Source organism: Procambarus clarkii, chromosome 57 (assembly GCF_040958095.1).
Source record: "Procambarus clarkii isolate CNS0578487 chromosome 57, FALCON_Pclarkii_2.0, whole genome shotgun sequence".
In the NCBI taxonomy this organism is placed as follows: domain Eukaryota; kingdom Metazoa; phylum Arthropoda; class Malacostraca; order Decapoda; family Cambaridae; genus Procambarus; species Procambarus clarkii.
The window spans coordinates 12044332-12064251 of NC_091206.1; the positions used below are offsets into that span (position 1 = coordinate 12044332).

At 47.2% G+C, this 19920-nt stretch overlaps 2 protein-coding genes across 3 annotated transcripts in view; both read left to right on the top strand.

Annotated features, from left to right (window-relative positions):
- Btk (tyrosine-protein kinase Btk29A) overlaps positions 1-19920 on the top strand; it is a 495654-nt gene that overhangs the window by 123484 nt on the left and 352250 nt on the right. The gene's annotated exons all lie outside the window — the stretch shown is intronic.
- On the top strand, positions 1744-3838 carry LOC123745060 (uncharacterized). The gene has a single exon (XM_045725357.2). The coding sequence runs from the start codon at positions 2672-2674 to the stop codon at positions 3683-3685; it is 1014 nt and encodes a 337-aa protein (XP_045581313.2). The 5' UTR covers positions 1744-2671; the 3' UTR covers positions 3686-3838.

A 19920-nucleotide genomic window follows, 5' to 3' on the forward strand; every position in this document is an offset into this window, starting at 1 on the left:
TACTCTGTGGTGTGGCTAGTGTGATACTCTGTGGTGTGGCTAGTGTGATACTCTGTGGTGTGGCTAGTGTGATACTCTGTGGTGTGGCTAGTGTGATACTCTGTGGTGTAGCTAGTGTGATACTCTGTGCTGTGGCTAGTGTGATACTCTGTGGTGTGGCTAGTGTGATACTCTGTGGTGTAGCTAGTGTGATACTCTGTGCTGTGGCTAGTGTGATACTCTGTGGTGTGGCTAGTGTGATACTCTGTGGTGTAGCTAGTGTGATACTCTGTGCTGTGGCTAGTGTGATACTCTGTGGTGTGGCTAGTGTGATACTCTGTGGTGTGGCTAGTGTGATACTCTGTGCTGTGGCTAGTGTGATACTCTGTGGTGTGGCTAGTGTGATACTCTGTGGTGTGGCTTGTGTGATACTCTGTGGTGTGGCTAGTGTGATACTCTGTGGTGTGGCTAGTGTGATACTCTGTGGTGTGGCTAGTGTGATACTCTGTGGTGTGGCTAGTGTGGTGTGGCTAGTGTGATACTCTGTGCTGTGGCTAGTGTGGTGTGGCTAGTGTGATACTCTGTGGTGTGGCTAGTGTGGTGTGGCTAGTGTGATACTCTGTGGTGTGGCTAGTGTGATACTCTGTGGTGTGGCTAGTGTGGTGTGGCTAGTGTGATACTCTGTGCTGTGGCTAGTGTGGTGTGGCTAGTGTGATACTCTGTGGTGTGGCTAGTGTGGTGTGGCTAGTGTGATACTCTGTGGTGTGGCTAGTGTGGTGTGGCACTGTGTTAATGCTGTGCAGATGTGGTGCTATGATATTGCAAGTGTGTGGCTGTGTAGATGGTATGGCACTGTAATGTGGTTAGAGTATGGCTGGATAAATGGTGTGGCACTGGGATGCATAGTTGGTGTGGCACTGTGCTACATCTGTGTTTATGTGGGGGTAATGTGATTCAGCTAGTGTGGCACTCTAGTGTTGATGGCTCTGTGATTCAGCTAGTGTGGCACTCTAGTGTTGATGGCTCTGTGATTCAGCTAGTGTGGCACTCTAGTGTTGATGGCTCTGTGATTCAGCTAGTGTGGCACTCTAGTGTTGATGGCTCTGTGATTCAGCTAGTGTGGCACTCTAGTGTTGATGGCTCTGTGATTCAGCTAGTGTGGCACTCTAGTGTTGATGGCTCTGTGATTCAGCTAGTGTGGCACTCTAGTGTTGATGGCTCTGTGATTCAGCTAGTGTGGCACTCTAGTGTTGATGGCTCTGTGATTCAGCTAGTGTGGCACTCTAGTGTTGATGGCTCTGTGATTCAGCTAGTGTGGCACTCTAGTGTTGATGGCTCTGTGATTCAGCTAGTGTGGCACTCTAGTGTTGATGGCTCTGTGATTCAGCTAGTGTGGCACTCTAGTGTTGATGGCTCTGTGATTCAGCTAGTGTGGCACTCTAGTGTTGATGGCTCTGTGATTCGGCTGGTGTGTTGCTCTTTGTTTTGGCTAGTAATAATATTTTGTGTAGATTACGTTTGTTTTGCTTGGATTCGTGTGTACTGCAGTAGTTCTGAAATATATATATACATACCAGTTGCGTTGCTCCTGGCAGTATGGGTTCGAGTCACTTCTGGGGTGTGAGTTTTCAGTTGCATTTAGTCCTGGGGACCATTCAGGCTTTTTCGCATATATATATATATATATATATATATATATATATATATATATATATATATATATATATATATATATATAATATGAATGAATGATACTATTGATTATGTACCTCAAATGCTTGTTCGTACATATTTTATCAAAGTATAAAGATTTCAAAATATTATTTATTATCAAGTAAGTAATTACCAAAAGAAGGCACCAAGCCGGGAAGACTGGTGGTAGATGTGCTCTAAATATCACTAAGGATGCCAGTACGAGAACAAAAGCGCATAAGGATGAACGATATCAAAGGTATCTGATTCACTATCATGGTGTTGACTCCTAGATATCCCCTTGGACTGGCCGCAGCGGATGCTGGTAACGGATGCTTTTGTTTGTTATATTTAATGTTGTGTCGAGTTTACCGCTATGCGTGCGGCTTAGTGAATGGAGATAGCGGCTTCTAGTTGTGGTGAACTATTGTCTGTTTTTTAGTTTTATACTGGACTGTATTTTTCAGGCTACAATATATGGTGTATATTGCTCTGTTGTGAGAGTTTTGTGGTTGTAGGGTGGGGCTGTGTCAGGCTTTAATTCCTTCTGCAGTACTGTATTTGAGCTCTGGTTATGATTTAGTGTCCTGTTATTTACTGGGTGTTGCTAGGTCTGGGTATGTGGCTGTTGTTCCTTACGTCGTTGTTTCTATTTTACAAAGGTGTTGTAGGTGAAGATTTAAGGCTGTGGTTACTGTGGACGAGACTAGTGGAGGTGTTGTCCAGTGGTACAGTGTTACACTCTGAAGATGGAGACATCCTCATTATGTACGAGGATAAAACTTGGTGATTGAACCTTCTCATGATATAACAATAATTTGTGTGTTATATTTATTCTTCAGTCGTTGTGCCTTATTTACAAGCTACGATACATGAAGCCCCGTTTAATTATGGGGAAAACTTGGCAAAGTGTTTCTGCTGCTCTCACCGGTGTCGTGGTGTGGTGAGGCACAATGAGGACTGTGTGAGGGCGGGAGCGGTGAGTCCCGCGAAGTGCTGAATGCAGGATCTGGTTCCCACCACACCTGTAGGCCTAGGCCGCTCCACCGTCACCATGTCGGACTACGTAGGGGAGAGTCTTGCGTGGGCGGGCGGTCACGTTATGCCGCCCGTGGCCCTCGTGTCTGCCAGAGAGACTACCACCTCCTGGCGCCTACCGCGGGACGCCAGAATAGTGCCGCGGCCTTCTTTCAACATCCCCCGCAGCGCCACCGTTGCCTGCCGCACCGCGAGCGGGGCTTCGCGCAGCAAGAGACCCGCGGTGGCCGCAGCATGGGGTACACTGGACCCAATGGCCACAGGCGCCAGTCGGGAAGCAGGTAACATGGCCCCGGAGCCGCCTCTTGTTACCGTCCATGTAAACAATAATAGCTGTGCCGCCTCTGGCTCTGAGGCCTTCTTCAACCTGACACAACATGGCGGCCGCAGAGGCACGGCCATCTCGCGCTCGTCGTCCTGTGTGTCGGCTATCAATCGGGGAGCTTATAAGATACATTCATTAACTCCGGCCGCCACCTATAATGGACTTGGAAGACGTGAAAGTATAGCTCACGCCGGCCGACGGCTCGGGCGAAGCTACAGTGTGGCTCCGGGCGATGGCGTGCTCTCTGTAATGGCCAAAGGTGCCCATGTAACTGGCCGGCGAGCTCAGAGACTTCGACCACACCTGTCCTTCTGCTGCGACCATCACGTGTACCACCAGCACCAGCATCTCACCCTCCAGCATCAACCAGCAAAATACCAAAAGACTTACGGCCACACCGAGCACTTAGACAAGGCCCTAAACGGTACTAGCGGATCCATGATGCTGGGAGTAGCGACGTCCCCGCCCGTGGTGACACAGCCCCGTGTCCTCTACCCATCTGTGGGGCCTGGCAAGTGGCACCATAGTGACCACGACGCTGCAGGCTGCACGTGCCGACCGTGCAGTTTGGGAGTGGTGGTGGCACGTGCTTACAAGGCCGTACTCAGGGCCGCCTCCTACTGTAAGTACCTGCGACCTACAGTTATATAGTAGTACTAGATTGTTACCCCCCTAGTGCAGTGACGATGATAAGCTCCCTTGAGCCTTTGTCACTGCTGGTTAATGCTAGTTCTTTGTATGGAAATTTTCTCACTTAGTTAAGCTCCCGTGGTATGAACGACTTAAGCATGGATCATTATATATATGCAGGCGATGAGTCACAATAACGTGGCTAAAGTAAGTTGACCAGACCACACACTAGAAGGTGAAGGGACGACGACGTTTCGGTCCGTCCTGGACCATTCTCAAGTCAATTGTGACTTGAGAATGGTCGGTCGTCGTACCTTCACCTTCTAGTGTGTAGTCTGGTCAACATTATATATATATATATATATATGTATTTTCTCCATAGGCCTACTTGACGAATATACTTGCTTTACAAACTATGAATTATACGTTTAACTTACAACGTTTAAAACAAAATGTGTTTAAGCATTACAGCCTCACCAAGATGTATCCTCTATTGGGCACACCGAGGCAAAATGTATCCTCTAGTGGTGATTGATGAAGACTAAGCCACCCAAGAGTTGACACGGGCATGAGTAGCCCGGATGTCCTCTAGTGGACACACTGCTCCTACAATCATCCTCTGATAGGCACGCTGCGGCCTCACATACTCAGGGTATTTCCGTTAAGATGTCTGGCAGGGAAGTGAGGCGAGTGCCACACGAGTTAACACATTGCTAAGAACCAATCGTATTGACGTTTGCCTTTCCATTGGAGACTTTCAGCGCCGTGGAGAGGTTGGGGGGACCTGCTGCATGGGTAACAGCTTCTCCTCCATATCAACCTACCCTGGCTTTGTGCCCTGGTGAGGCCACTCCAGACCGACAACCAGAGGGCAACACCATTGTCTCCTGAGACTGATGGATGCCTACTGCTAATAAAAGTCTTAGGTGTATAGAGCGCCAGGGCCGTCCAAGGCTAAGGAAAATGGCTTCACGGAAGTTTGGTTAAATTCTACGAGGGTGTTTACACCCGTCGTGTTAAAGTGTGGGATAATGCGTCATTAGTACGCATCATGTTTATATTTAGTTAAGGATCTCGGGGCTGGATTACTGTGATTACCTCTGCACGTAAGGGGGAAATTCCAGTCTAGGACCGTAATATTTTCTTCTCACAAGCGTCGCAGTTATCGGCCCGCACGCAAAAATGAACCCAACTGCTTGTGGTAAACATTAAAAAAATGAATATCAGTTAAAAATAAATCTGCTGAATTCATGGTCAGGGTCACGTGGTCAGGGGTCACGTGGTCAGGGTCACGTGGTCAGGGTCACGTGGTCAGGGTCACGTGGTCAGGGGTCACGTGGTCAGGGGCATCGTGGTCAGGGTCACGTGGTCAGGGGCATCGTGGTCAGGGTCACGTGGTCAGGGTCACGTGGTCAGGGGTCACGTGGTCAGGGTCACGTGGTCAGGGGCATCGTGGTCAGGGGCATCGTGGTCAGGGTCACGTGGTCAGGGGCATCGTGGTCAGGGTCACGTGGTCAGGGGTCACGTGGTCAGGGGTCACGTGGTCAGGGTCACGTGGTCAGGGGCATCGTGGTCAGGGGCATCGTGGTCAGGGTCACGTGGTCAGGGGTCACGTGGTCAGGGTCACGTGGTCAGGGGCATCGTGGATAAACAAGGAATGTTCAAATGCCATAAGTAAACAATGAACAATAACAAAGGAACTGGCGAACATAATCTTGCGGTGTCCGGAGGTGACTTGCACCGGAGGATGACGGCAAGAGTTTGTTCGGATGACTTAATGAAGACTAGCCTGGGGCATGGAGGAGGCTGGCGGTCAGGTGGCTGTCCGCTCCTCTCATCCATCCCCACATCCACCATCCCATCCCATCCCCTCACGCGTGGATAGGCGTTAGGGGATGGGAGGGAGAGAGGAGCGGACACACACACACACACGTGACGTAGCCTAAACAGTATTCCATGACAAGGAACACACACACACACACACACACACACACACACACACACACACACACACACACACACACACACACACACACACACACACACACACACCTGATTAGGAAAACGTATTTTCATGAGGCTTAGCAGTTGATGATACTGGGAATGTTGACTTGTTGACCAGACCACACACTAGAAGGTGAAAGGACGACGACGTTTCGTCGACTTGAGAATGGTCCAGGACGGACCGAAACGTCGTCGTCCCTTCACCTTCTAGTGTGTGGTCTGGTCAACATACTTTAGCCACGTTATTGTGACTCCTCGCCTGCATGGGAATGTTGACGTTTGTGAGGTGGGTTACACTAGACGGAGAGCAGCATAAGCAGGTGTGGTGGTGGAGGTGAAGGCAGCGCCTGTGAGGGTAAGACGGTCGTTGGTGCGTCTTGTTTTCCTCTCTCTGTTCTGAAGGAGTGCTTCAGAGTGCTAACTTTACACTGATGATGTCAATAAGTTACTACTGACAGAGGTTGTGTTCAATACGAGAGAGGAGTTAGATGTGTGTGTGTGTGTGTGTGTGTGTGTGTGTATGTGTGTGTGTGTATCACGAAAAATAAACGTGATTAAAAATCTGACAGTGTCAGACGGGCATACACGCGCGTGTGTGCGTGTATGCGCACTCAACTGTCAATCAACTGGAGCATGTGTGTGTGTGTGTGTGTGTGTGTGTGTGTGTGTGTGTGTGTGTGTGTGTGTGTGTGTGTGTGTGTGTGTGTGTGTGTGTGTTTGTGTGTGTGTGTACGCATCCGCGCGCGTGTGTGTGTACGCGTGCGCACGTGTGCGTGCGTGCTCACGTGAAGCATCTCCTCAATGATCTCACCAAGACACCAGGAGTTACAAGCCCACACTTTCACACGATACAGTGTGACATGCAAATTTCTTCACATCTTTGTTTTTTTTTTTTTGTAGCATATCCTTTCACTCTCCAAAACACGATTCACGGCCTTTTTTAAATTATAATATTGAGCAACAAAATATAGACGTTTGTTTTGTTAATAAAGTTGATCGTTCAGGGCTGGAGTGTGTCCTTGCCTGGTCAGGTCTGTCATTGATTGATTGATTGATTGATAAAGATTCAGCCACCCAAGAGGTGGCACGGGCATGAATAGCCCGTAAGTGGTACAATTTTTTGTTCAGTAAATCTATTCAGTGTTCTGAGGTCATTTAGACTTCTTTCTGGGATTCTCTCAGATATAACTGTATTTGCCACGGTCTTCCATTGTAGGTGTCGTAGGTTGAAGCCGCCAAGCAAGATGATAATTGGGGCAGGGTTTACGAGGTTTTATAGGCAATATTCTATTTTCATTAACTGACCTTTAAAATGCTCGGAATTATCCTCTGGTGACTTATATACAATCTTGAGATGATTTCGGGGCTTTAGTGTCCCCGCGGCCCGATCCTCGACCAGGCCTCCACCCCCAGGAAGCAGCCCGTGACAGCTGACTAACACCCAGGTACCTACTTTACTGCTAGGTAACAGGGGTATGGGGTGATAGTAACTCTGCCCATTGTTTCTCTCCGGCGCCTGGGATCGAACCCAGGACCACAGGATCACAAGTCCAGCGTGCTGTCCGCTCGGCCGACCGGCTCCCATAAAAGGACAGTAACCATATCTAAAATCTCTATTTTGATTATGAGCACTTCCTCCAGCTCATTGTAGTTGGGTGAGTGCTTGACGTACAAGATAACCCTATCCTGTATTAGCCTGTGTTTCCTGTCACGTCAGAAAAGATTGTACTCTGGTAGCCATATTTCACCATGACGGAGGGGTTCGAGGACGGACACCCCAGCACCCACTGCAGGTGGTGGTGGTGGAGACGGAAGGACGCTACCAGTTCGGGTGCCGAGGCCAGAGACCCCAGTCATTTGAGGTGTAGCGCCGCCACTGGAGGGAAAAGTGCTTTCTCCTCTGCATCCCTCTCACCGTGTGTGTGAAGTCCAGCTTCATTCTTGTTCGAGGTGTAGCTTCATTCTTGTTCGAGGTGTTGCTTCATTCTTGTTCGAGGTGTAGCTTCATTCTTGTTCGAGGTGTTGCTTCATTCTTGTTCGTGGTGTAGCTTCATTCTTGTTCGAGGTGTTGCTTCATTCTTGTTCGAGGTGTAGCTTCATTCTTGTTCGAGGTGTAGCTTCATTCTTGTTCGAGGTGTAGCTTCGTTCTTGTTCGAGGTGTAGCTTCATTCTTGTTCGAGGTGTAGCTTCATTCTTGTTCGAGGTGTAGCTTCATTCTTGTTCGAGGTGTAGCTTCGTTCTTGTTCGAGGTGTAGCTTCATTCTTGTTCGAGGTGTAGCTTCATTCTTGTTCGAAGTGTAGCTTCATTCTTGTTCGAGGTGTAGCTTCATTCTTGTTCGTGGTGTAGCTTCATTCTTGTTCGTGGTGTAGCTTCATTCTTGTTCGAGGTGTAGCTTCATTCTTGTTCGAGGTGTAGCTTCATTCTTGTTCGAGGTGTAGCTTCATTCTTGTTCGAGGTGTAGCTTCATTCTTGTTCGAGGTGTAGCTTCATTCTTGTTCGAGGTGTAGCTTCATTCTTGTTCGAGGTGTAGCTTCATTCTTGTTCGAGGTGTAGCTTCATTCTTGTTCGAGGTGTAGCTTCGTTCTTGTTCGAGGTATAGCTTCATTCTTGTTCGAAGTGTAGCTTCATTCTTGTTCGAGGTGTAGCTTCATTCTTGTTCGAGGTGTAGCTTCATTCTTGTTCGAGGTGTTGCTTCATTCTTGTTCGAAGTGTAGCTTCATTCTTGTTCGAGGTGTTGCTTCATTCTTGTTCGAGGTGTAGCTTCATTCTTGTTCGAGGTATAGCTTCATTCTTGTTCGAGGTGTTGCTTCATTCTTGTTCGAGGTGTTGCTTCATTCTTGTTCGAGGTGTTGCTTCATTCTTGTTCGAGGTGTTGCTTCATTCTTGTTCGAGGTGTAGCTTCATACATGTTGAAAGTGAACCTCTGAGCACCGTTTATTCACTAAAGTGTTGATTATGTATTAAATATAGTGAGGAACATCTGTCTAATTAAAAAAAATTATCTTCGAAATTTAAAAAAAAAATATTTTCTCTCAGATTGGATGCCAAGTTGTAAAACCGAAACAATAAACAGAATGTCAATATGTACGAGTTCTTAGTAATTTATATCACACTGGCCAACAATTCTGAACCTATTGTTATAGAAATAATATAATAATAATATAAGATTCGCTCCCTGGAACAAAAAGTTCCAGGGAGCACGGTCTATGGTGAGCCCGTAGTGATGGTTCTCGCCGGGGACCATTGTTATTACTTCAATATCAAAACTCTAAAAGCTTAAAATATAATCCAAATCTCTCATCTGGTAGTGCTTTTGATGCACGTTGCCACGCACTCAGTTCTACAACCAAGGCGTTCTTCGTGTCTCTGAATATATAAAGAGAGCGATTTAATATATAATGACTGCGTGAAAAAAGTAGTTTAAAAATCGTTGATTTTCAAATTACGATGTTGAAATATTAATAACATATTAATTATGTTGAAATTGACGTTCTTATGCTGCTAAGAATACGTAATTGGGCGTGTTTTCTTTGTCAGTGACAAATTATTTGGTTAATGGATTTCGACGCCCTTGGAGGAATTAATTAGATATTCTCTTTAAGATTATTTTATTTCGGTAGCAGGTGAGGTAACTCAATCCCAGGTGAGGTAACTCAATGCCAGGTGAGGTAACTCAATGCCAGGTGAGGTAACTCAATCCCAGGTGAGGTAACTCAATCCCAGGTGAGGTAACTCAATCCCAGGTGAGGTAACTCAATTCTAGGTGAGGTAACTCAATGCCAGGTGAGGTAACTCAATCCCAGGTGAGGTAACTCAATCCCAGGTGAGGTAACTCAATCCCAGGTGAGGTAACTCAATCCCAGGTGAGGTAACTCAATCCCAGGTGAGGTAACTCAATCCCAGGTGAGGTAACTCAATTCTAGGTGAGGTAACTCAATCCCAGGTGAGGTAACTCAATCCCAGGTGAGGTAACTCAATCCCAGGTGAGGTAACTCAATCCCAGGTGAGGTAACTCAATCCCAGGTGAGGTAACTCAATTCTAGGTGAGGTAACTCAATCCTAGGTGAGGTAACTCAATGCCAGGTGAGGTAACTCAATCCTAGGTGAGGTAACTCAATCCCAGGTGAGGTAACTCAATCCTAGGTGAGGTAACTCAATCCCAGGTGAGGTAACTCAATGCCAGGTGAGGTAACTCAATCCCAGGTGAGGTAACTCAATTCTAGGTGAGGTAACTCAATGCCAGGTGAGGTAACTCAGTGCCAGGTGAGGTAACTCAATCCCAGGTGAGGTAACTCAATCCCAGGTGAGGTAACTCAATCCCAGGTGAGGTAACTCAATCCCAGGTGAGGTAACTCAATCCCAGGTGAGGTAACTCAATCCCAGGTGAGGTAACACAATGCCAGGTGAGGTAACTCAATCCCAGGTGAGGTAACTCAATCCCAGGTGAGGTAACTCAATCCCAGGTGAGGTAACTCAATCCCAGGTGAGGTAACTCAATCCCAGGTGAGGTAACACAATCCCAGGTGAGGTAACTCAATCCCAGGTGAGGTAACTCAATCCCAGGTGAGGTAACTCAATCCCAGGTGAGGTAACTCAATCCCAGGTGAGGTAACTCAATCCCAGGTGAGGTAACTCAATCCCAGGTGAGGTAACTCAATCCCAGGTGAGGTAACTCAATCCCAGGTGAGGTAACTCAATGCCAGGTGAGGTAACTCAATGCCAGGTGAGGTAACTCAATCCCAGTTGAGATTGAAGACACAAGAGGCAAAGAGGAATAAGAGTAAGTGAGTAGGAGGTAACAGAGAGAGAGAGAGAGAGAGAGAGAGAGAGAGAGAGAGAGAGAGAGAGAGAGAGAGAGAGAGAGAGAGAGAGAGAGAGTGAGAGAGTGGGGGGGAGGGAGAGGGAGGGAGGTAATGTCGTGGAGGAAGATGTATAGTGCACGTGAGGGAGAAGACTGTGCGTGACTGCAGTGAGCGCCTGGCCGACGCTGCACAGTCACCGGCAGGAGGGGCAAGACCTCCAAGGTGCCTGAATCTTCCTTCTGTGCAACCTTAGTGTCGTAGGGGCAAGCTTTGTATTTGGCATAGGGTAAGCTTGCTCTGTGTCAGGGTAAGCTTGCTGTGTGTCATAGGGTAAGCTTGCTGTGTGTCATAGGGTAAGCTTGCTGTGTGTCATAGGGTAAGCTTGCTGTGTGTCATAGGGTAAGCTTGCTGTGTGTCATAGGGTAAGCTTGCTGTGTGTCATAGGGTAAGCTTGCTGTGTGTCATATGGTAAGCTTGTTGTGTGTCATAGGGTAAGCTTGCTGTGTGTCATAAGGTAAGCTTGCTGTGTGTCATAAGGTAAGCTTGCTGTGTGTCATAAGGTAAGCTTGCTGTGTGTCATAGGGTAACCTTACTACATGACACAGGATAAGCATATGTATCATCTAGGGCGGCGCTGAAATATGTTCCTGAGTTTAAGGTATCAGTATCAGTTAGCACTTATGTTTTTCTTGTTTTAATTTATAAAAGGAGTACGCCCCTTGTTGGTTACTTAGTTCATATATTATGCACCCCATACCCATCCTGTGGGCGGCGGTGGAAAGGTTAGTCACCCACATTTACTACCTACAGTTAGCAAACTGGGGAGATTTGGGTAAAATGTCTGCCAGTAGGTCACTTTGAAGGAAATATTTACACATTTCTTTGACCATATTTTATAGAGCTGTCTCTAAATTCATGTATCTTTAAGCACCCCATCACACAGTGACGGAGGGGTGTGAATAATTTGGCTGACACAGTTTACATTTGGTCAGGTCGACAGTTTACCATAAATGTGTAATTATTATTTTATATTTGTTTTTATTCGTAGTTTTATACTAAAGACATCTTCACGCGTATTTTGTTTTTCGTAATGGCTGGTTATATGTTCAGTTTTTTCGGACATGTTAAACCCTGACGATGTGATGGAGTTCGCTTTGTTTATGTAGGGTGTGTTTATGTAGGGTGTGTTTATGTAGGGTGTGTTTATGTAGGGTGTGTTTATGTAGGGTGTGTTTATGTAGGGTGTGTTTATGTAGGGTGTGTTTATGTAGGGTGTGTTTATGTAGGGTGTGTTTATGTAGGGTGTGTTTATGTAGGGTGTGTTTATGTAGGGTGTGTTTATATAGGGTGTGTTTATGTAGGGTGTGTTGGAGGTAAAGACCCACAGGAATAGGGTGCTTGACGAAGGGACCATTCATGATAGAGAGACGTTTATTGTAGGGCTCCACCAGGGCCCTTACTCAGGGGGCCCTTACTCAGGAGGAAAAAGGGGAGGCAAGAGATTCTCTCGTTATTAAATGCAAACACGCGAATGGTGTTGAGTGGGAAAGCGTTTTGTGGAAGGGAAGATGGAAAGGGAATTAGTCGTGATGAGAGGTGGGTTGGGACCCCTAGTTCAGGGTGAATGCTTCTCTGAAGTAATGCAGGATAGGGGATGGGAATTATAGTTAAGGTTGAGAGCCTCCGGAAGGTTATTATAGGATGAAGATATGGAAGTATGAGTTTGTTACGTAGCGAACCGGTACTTTAGGGGAGTGGAGTGGCTTTGTTGGTAGTGAAAGCTGGATAGATGAGGGTTAAGTATTGGAAGGGTAGATATAGATACTAGTGAATGTTAGCATGGTTGGGGAGGCGGAGGGGGCTCTGATGAAGGCTCTTCTGAGGTAGGTAGGTAGAGGTCCTGTCTACCTCTGCCTGGGATACTAGGTAGAGGTAGACAGCTTACTAGTGAATGTTGAACGGGGATGCAGTATCCGCGGAGAAGAACATTCGAGGGAAACGCGTGACAGAAAGTGGATGGAATTTCTGGTTCATACATCAGTTAGACGAGTCATTTGGAATTTTCCATGCTGGGGGGAAAGCTGAAGGAAGAGCTGCCAAGCGTCAGGCCGGTGTATAGTGTTTGCTTTGTCGAGAACCACATACAAGTGTTGACATTCTTGGACACTTCTTATTTTTATCTTTGGCCTCAGTGTTGTTCTTGGAGCCTTCAAGGGTGTGCGTGCGTGCCTGTGTGTGTGTGCGCGTGCGTGCCTGTGTGTGTGTGTGTGTGTGTGTGTGTGTGTGTGTGTGTGTGTGTGTGTGTGTGTGTGTGTGTGTGTGTGTGTGTGTTTGTGTGTGTGTGTTTGTGTGTGTGTGTGTGTGTGTGTACTTACCTAGTTGTCCTTGCGGGGGTTGAGCTCTGGCTCTTTGGTCCCGCCTCTCAACTGTCAATCAATCAACTGTTACTAACTACTACTATTTTGTTTTCTCTCCCCACACACACACACACACACACCCTAAAAGCAGCCCGTAACAGCTGTCTAACTCCCAGGTACCTATTTACTGCTAGGTGAACAGGCACATCTGGGTGAAACAAACTCTCCCCATTTGTTTCCGCCTCGGCCGGGAATCATATACATATACATTACATATATACACACCCACTTACAATCCCCATGATGTATCCTACAACAGATGTCTAATTCCCAGATACATATTTACTACAAGGCGAACATTGACTTCATCTGAAAGAAGCTCTGCCCATTTGTCTGTCTGGGCTGGGACTCTAACCCGAGCCTGTGGATTGTAGATACCAAACTCTCTCAACTCGGCTGGAGACATCTTAATACAAGATGTCTCAGACATCTTAATAAAAGACATCTTAATACAAGATGTCTTCACAGCCGTCCATCTCCAGAATCTGCAAGGTGTACAGAGAATAGGTAAGGTAAGGTCAATTATCAGAAGGTCTAAGCCATTACAATTATATAGCATTTAGAAGGGATATGAGGACAAGGAAGTGGGACAAGAAGGATTGGTGCCTGGCCACTTGGACGGTCGGGGGATTGAACGCCGACCTGCAAAGAAGCGAGACCCAGGCTGTATCGACCAGTCCAAGTGATTAGGTGTACAGAGAATTAACAAATTAATGCCCACATTTACAAATGCCATTCCCCAAGACAAATGCGTTGCACCTCATGTTGTTGTTATAGATTCAGCTACTCGGAACAAGTTCCAAGTAGCACGGGCTATGGTGAGCCCGTAGTGGACTTACCTGCCACAGGAGCGGTGCTGAATTGGAGGGCTGGTTGCACCTCAGCGAAACCCAAGCTTAAGATGATATCATGGTGGTCAGGTGGTAGAGCGGAGGGGGGTGTAGGATGGGGGGGGGAGGTGAACGATACTAGCTGCAAATGACCGTGAAACTGAAGCAAGACGTTCATTGTGTGTGTGTGTGACCATGGCATTTGCTTCTCTTAATTCTCATCAGTTGTGTTTCGTTCGTTAATGCTGCTGTCATGAGCGCTCCGTCATATATGCCGAGTCATGCAGTTTGCAGGTCAAAGGTCAGTTACACAACAGTTAGTGCGTAGCGGCCTCGAATCTCTGCTCCCTATCTTGTCAACTTGTTAATAGTAGAAGCAAGGTAGCTTCATCAAGGTCTCAGTCACCTTAAATGGTGATGTCTCTGACATCACTACTTAAGGCTGTGTGAGCTAACTAATCTATTATAAATTTTCCAATTTCTTTTCCAATTTGTTTATGGTAATGTAAAGTTCATCATCATCGTTTAAATAAAACAATCCTGAAATTATAGAAGATAGACAAAGTTGCCAAAAATGTAAACTATGGTTACATGTGAGACGTTGTGGGGCTGCTGCTGCTGCTGCAGGTGAGTGTTGGGGCCTCGCGGTATCACCTGGCAGGAGCTGTCATCAGGTGAAGTGCTGTCACTCAACACGTCAGGCAAGTGATCTACACACGCCACATTGTTTCTCAGCCTTCCTTCTTGAAAGGTGATGCTTCACTGTTTGAAGAGCCGGTTTTGTCAAAGTGACAATATCAGTGATATCATTATTCATTGTTTTTACTTCAATGTAATACGTGGAATATTGAGTGTGAAGGAACCTCTCGTCTCCGGTTGAAGACAAGAGGAGCCGTCCACGTTCAAGATCTTGGTGGAGTCGACGATATAGAGTTGACTACATAAGAGTTGACTATGGCCATGGTTCCCTTCCTTGGAGTTGGCTTGCTTTTCCGAATACCCTATCAGAGATAGTTGATATAAGGGTTGCGACTCTCCCCTCTACAAGCTGACTCTTGAGTAACATCGCTCGCACACAGTCCATGAGATTTACATTTCAGCATGATGTGAAGGTAACAGTTTTCTACACTAAGACAAAAAATATGTTGAGAGCCGCAACCCAGCCGTTCTGTGTACTGGGGAGTCAGTAGGTGTTCGGACACTGACACAGTGTTTGCTCTTTTGGCGCAATTCCCCAGTACATTGGATTTTTTTTTTTTGAGATATATACAAGAGTTGTTACATTCTTGTACAGCCACTAGTATGCGTAGCGTTTCGGGCAGGTCTCTGGAATACGATCCCCTGCCGCGAAGAATCGTTTTTACAACCAAGTACTCATTTTACTGTTGAATTAAACAGAGGCTACAGTTAAGGATTTGCGCCCAGTAAATCATCCCAGGCCAGGATACGAACCCATGACAAAGCGCTCACGGAACGCCAGGCGAGTGTCTTACCACTACACCACGGAGATTTGAAATGGAACAACGCCTGAGAGGTTAAGGTGCAGACGTTCAGCTTTAATTTGAGCCCAATTACATACTTTCCAGAGAGTACATTTTGAGTACCGTGAGAACGTCCCCAATAATTTAAGTGCCTCAATGTCTATTTGTGCTCTCTGTATTTATTCTTTTTCAAATATTTATTTTGTTTTGAAAGGAACAGTGAGTACCGAGCACTACTCGAACTGGGGAAAGCTCGAGGGATTCGTAAAGTCGGATCAGTGTGGTGGCATCTGAAAGGTTCTCATAGTCCGCCCTATCATTTCCCTGGCTGAGGATACGTTTGCTTTTGTTATACTCACTGAACCTTGCGTCGTCCGTCGTCATTATTGCCAGATCGTTCACCTGTACTCACCTAATTGTACTCACCTAATTGTGCTTGCGGGGGTTGAGCTTTGGCTCTTTGGTCCCGCCTCTCAACCGTCAATCAACTGGTGTACAGATTCCTGAGCCTACTGGGCTCTATCATATCTACATTTGAAGCTGTGTATGGAGTCAGCCTCCACCACATCACTTCCTAATGCATTCCATTTACTAACTACTCTGACACTGAAAAAGTTATTTCTAATGTTTCTGTGGCTCATTTGGGTACTCAGCTTCCACCATTTGGGTACTCAGCTTCCACCATTTGGGTACTCAGCTTCCACCATTTGGGTACTCCTGTCGTTGTCATTGTATGCGATCTGATTGCTTCTTGCGCCCTGTATTCTGCTCAAGCTATTTATTTTTAATTTAAAGTGTCTATAATTTGTCACTTAAGAAGTCTTCCACAATATCTTACTGATCAACCAGGAAACTTAATTTAGTTCTGGGTATTGTTAAAGGACAGAGTAAATTGACTTGTGTCTGCATGGAGGAGCGGAGTGCACCGAAGTGCACCTCACCACGACAGAGGAGGAGCGTCATGCGTCGCCGTTATGTTAGCTGGGCTCCGGGGCGGCGGAGGTCGCAGTCTTCCCCTCCAGGGACACCTGGCGACCCTTGGAGCGTAGCTGGAGAGTAAGAGAAACGTATAAATGATTGCATAAAGACATGATTGTGTGTGTGCACTCAGCACCGCTCCTGTGCCAGGTAAGTCCACTACGGGGGACACCATAGCTCGTGCTACTTGCCCCACTCCTGTGCCAGGTAAGTTACGGGCTCACCATAGCCCGTGCTACTTGCCCCGCTCCTGTGCCAGGTAAGTTACGGGCTCACCATAGCCCGTGCTACTTGGAACTTGTTCCGAGTACCTGAATCTATAACAACAACATGACTGTGAGGTAGGGGTCGACCGACACAAGGATGAAGCAGTAAGCAGGGGAAGAAGACACAGAATATGATGCAGTAGAGAGTAATGAAGGCAGAGGTGCCCACGGTATAATTCATTGTGGCGGGGGACAGGCAGCCAGTGTGTGTTCATACACGTTAAGCTTATACCGAGGTCCTCCCCTCCCCCCAGGTCAAAGTACTGACCCCGCCCAGGATGCAACCCCACAACAAGCTGACTAACTCCCAAGTACCTACTTACTGCTAGGTGAACAGAAGCACAAGGGGGATAGAAAATGAGCCCAAACATTTTCTGTCCCGCAAGGGATTCGAATCGGGAATTCTCGATTGCGAGTCGAGAACGAACCCGATGACTACCGGGACCCCAAAATATACCGGATACCGTGCATGTGGCATCTACCACTTGCACGAAGCAGGATGTGGCGACGTGTGGCAGTTGCCGAGTCTTCATGTCAATGTATGGCGCGAGGAAGTTGTCAACGCCCTGGAAATAGTGGAAATAAGTAGCTACTGTAGCGAAGTTCACCTGGGTGCCACTCAGCGTGTCAGTACTCACCTAGTTGTGTTTGCGGGGGTTGAGCTCTGGCTCTTTGGTCCCGTCTCTCAACCGTCAATCAACTGGTGTAGAGGTCCCTGAGCCTATTGGACTCTATCATATCTACACTTGAAACTGTGTATGGAGTCAGCCTCCACCACATCACTGCCTAATGCATTCCATTTGTTAACTACTCTTGTCAACGTTCTCATGTTGGTGCACTCTGTTATTTACACCCCAGCTTCTCTGTGTCGTTGTTCGACCACTTGGGCTGGACGGTAGAGCGACGGTCTTGCTTCATGCAGGCCAGAGTTCAATCCCCGACCGTCCAAAAGTGGTTGGGCACCATTCCTTCTACCCCGTCCCATCCCAAATTCTTATCCTGATCCTTCCAAGTGCTATATAGTCGCAATAGCTTGACGCTTTCTCCTGATATTCCCATAGCTCCCCCTCCTCCTTATCCTCTCCTCCCACCTTATCCCTCCTCCTTATCCTATCCTCTCCCCCTTCTCCCTCCTCCTCCTCCCTCCTCCTCCCCCTTATCTCAAAAGATAACCTCCTCCCCTATCACCCTTCACACTGACGGTCTTTGACGGTTGAGAGGCGGGACCAAAGAGCCAAAGCTCAACTCCCGTAAGCATAACTAGGTGAGTACACTATCTGGACGCTTCGCCTCGGCTTATTAGGCGCTAAGTTAGGTCCATTATTTACTAACTTGTACTGGTTCCTGGCATTTGACACCTTGTTGGTGACCTAATCGACCAGACTCCAGGGGCCAGATTCATGAAAGCAGTTACGCAAATACTTACGAACCTGTACATCTTTTCTCAATCTTTGACGGCTTTGTTTCCAATTATTAAACAGTTAATGAGCTCCGAAGCACCAGGAGGCTGTTTATAACAATAACAACAGTTGAATGGGAAGTTTTCATGCTTGTAAACTGTTTAATAAATGTAACCAAAGCCGTCAAAGGTTGAGGAAAGATGTACACGTTCGTAAGTGCTTGCGTAAGTTCTTTCGTGAATCTGGCCCCTGGTTCCTGGGATTTTGACACAAGGGATCGCACCTCGGCTGATCTGTGCAAGGTTTGCAGGACGTTGCGGGGTCTGTTCTTGGTTGCTAAGGGATCTAATGGCATTTTCCTTTCTATTTAACGAAAGGATATTAAAAATTCGATGGGTTCTTCGTACGTAGGATTGTATTTTACATTCTTACTACTCCCAGTTTCTCATTGGGTGTATTTTCTCAGGTGTGCACAGGTACAGTGTACATTGGGGTTCAACATGAAGAAATAATGGGTATCTTATGCCAATAATATTACAATGTCGCGAGAGAAAATGATCCCTCAATCATTTTGGCATTTTTTTCCCATTGATAACATTTTTATGCATTTTAGTTAAGGAAGACTGGAGCCAGGATGCTGTGTCCTTGGTGGCTGTGGCAGGTGTGTGAAATATCGCACCGTTTTGGCCGAGTCATTATTATGGGATTTATCTCCCTGTTCACTTTGATATATCGGTTACACCGGCCGGGTGTCAAGAACGGTCTCTTGTGCCCTTCTTGTCACAAGAGGCCCTTCTTGACACCCAACCGGTGTGTCAAGAAGGGCCTGCTTCCCGTAATGCCTTGTGAAGGCATTGTCTTGCTAGTCTTGCTTCCCGTAATGCCTGGTGAAGTGTTCCCTGTAGCGACAGCTTGTGAGTACTGAGACCAGTGGGACAGACTGTGAAGCACAGTCCCCCATGATCGCCAGCAGAGTATCCCACGCTTACATTTAATGCAGACAGTGAGTTAAATTACATTAAAGGGAGCCGGTCGGCCGAGCGGACAGCACACTGGACTTGTGATCCTGTGGTCCTGGGTTCGATCCCAGGCGCCGGCGAGAAACAATGGGCAGAGTTTCTTTCACCCTATGCCCCTGTTACCTAGCAGTAAAATAGGTACCTGGGTGTTAGTCAGCTGTCATGGGCTGCTTCCTGGGGGTGGAGGCCTGGTCGAGGACCGGGCCTCGGGGACACTAAAAAGCCCCGAAATCATCTCAAGATAACCTCCCCACGGCCCGGTCCTCGACCAGACCTCTTTTTTGTTACACATTCCCAGGAATCAACCTGTAGCAGCTGTCTAACTCCCAGGTACCTTTTTACTGCTAGGTGAACAGCGGGGATCAGGGTGAAAGCAACTCTGCCCATTTGTTTCCACCGGGGATCAAACCCGTAACCTTAGAACTACGAAACCCGAGTGAGTCTGCCCACTCAGCCGTCAGACCATCAGGATAAGTTATGTTGAGAAATGTGGAAAACAGCGTTGTATTCCCAGAGCGCCGAGGCTGAAGGGTGTATCCACCAAGGACAAGTCGCAGTCATATTTCCTGCCGCGTTTTTCCTGTCGTGTTAGCGAAGAAACCTTCAAATCCAGATAGTGGCTGAGAATGATTGAAAGCGAGAGTTATGGGAACTTTTCCCTGTTTTCCTGTGAGACAAAGCCCGGGTGTGGTGAGAGGAAGAGGTGTTGAGTGTGACGGAGTGTGTGACGGAGCGTCGTGTGGCGGGGGCTGGGTGACGCTCACTCAGGTGTGGAAGGTCTTTAGGTGAGCTTTCAGTGTCAAAATTTCAAGCTGTGTTGCTCTTGTCGTGTCCGTGTCACAGCAGCTGTGGCAGCACCTTCTCCGTGTCACAGCGGCTGTGGCAGCATCTTCTCCGTGTCACAGCGGCTGTGGCAGCACCTTCTCCGTGTCACAGCGGCTCGACTCTTCATCTCGGGCTAAACTAACTCATTTTCATTAGTGGTGTCACCCTCAGGATCATTGACTCTGACCATATTAAACAATCAACAATTTCAATGAATAGAATTAATACCGTTG

Bases quoted from the DNA above. Each gene is read 5' to 3' on its own strand.
- LOC123745060 (XM_045725357.2), top strand. From the start codon at position 2,672: ATGCAGGATCTGGTTCCCACCACACCTGTAGGCCTAGGCCGCTCCACC.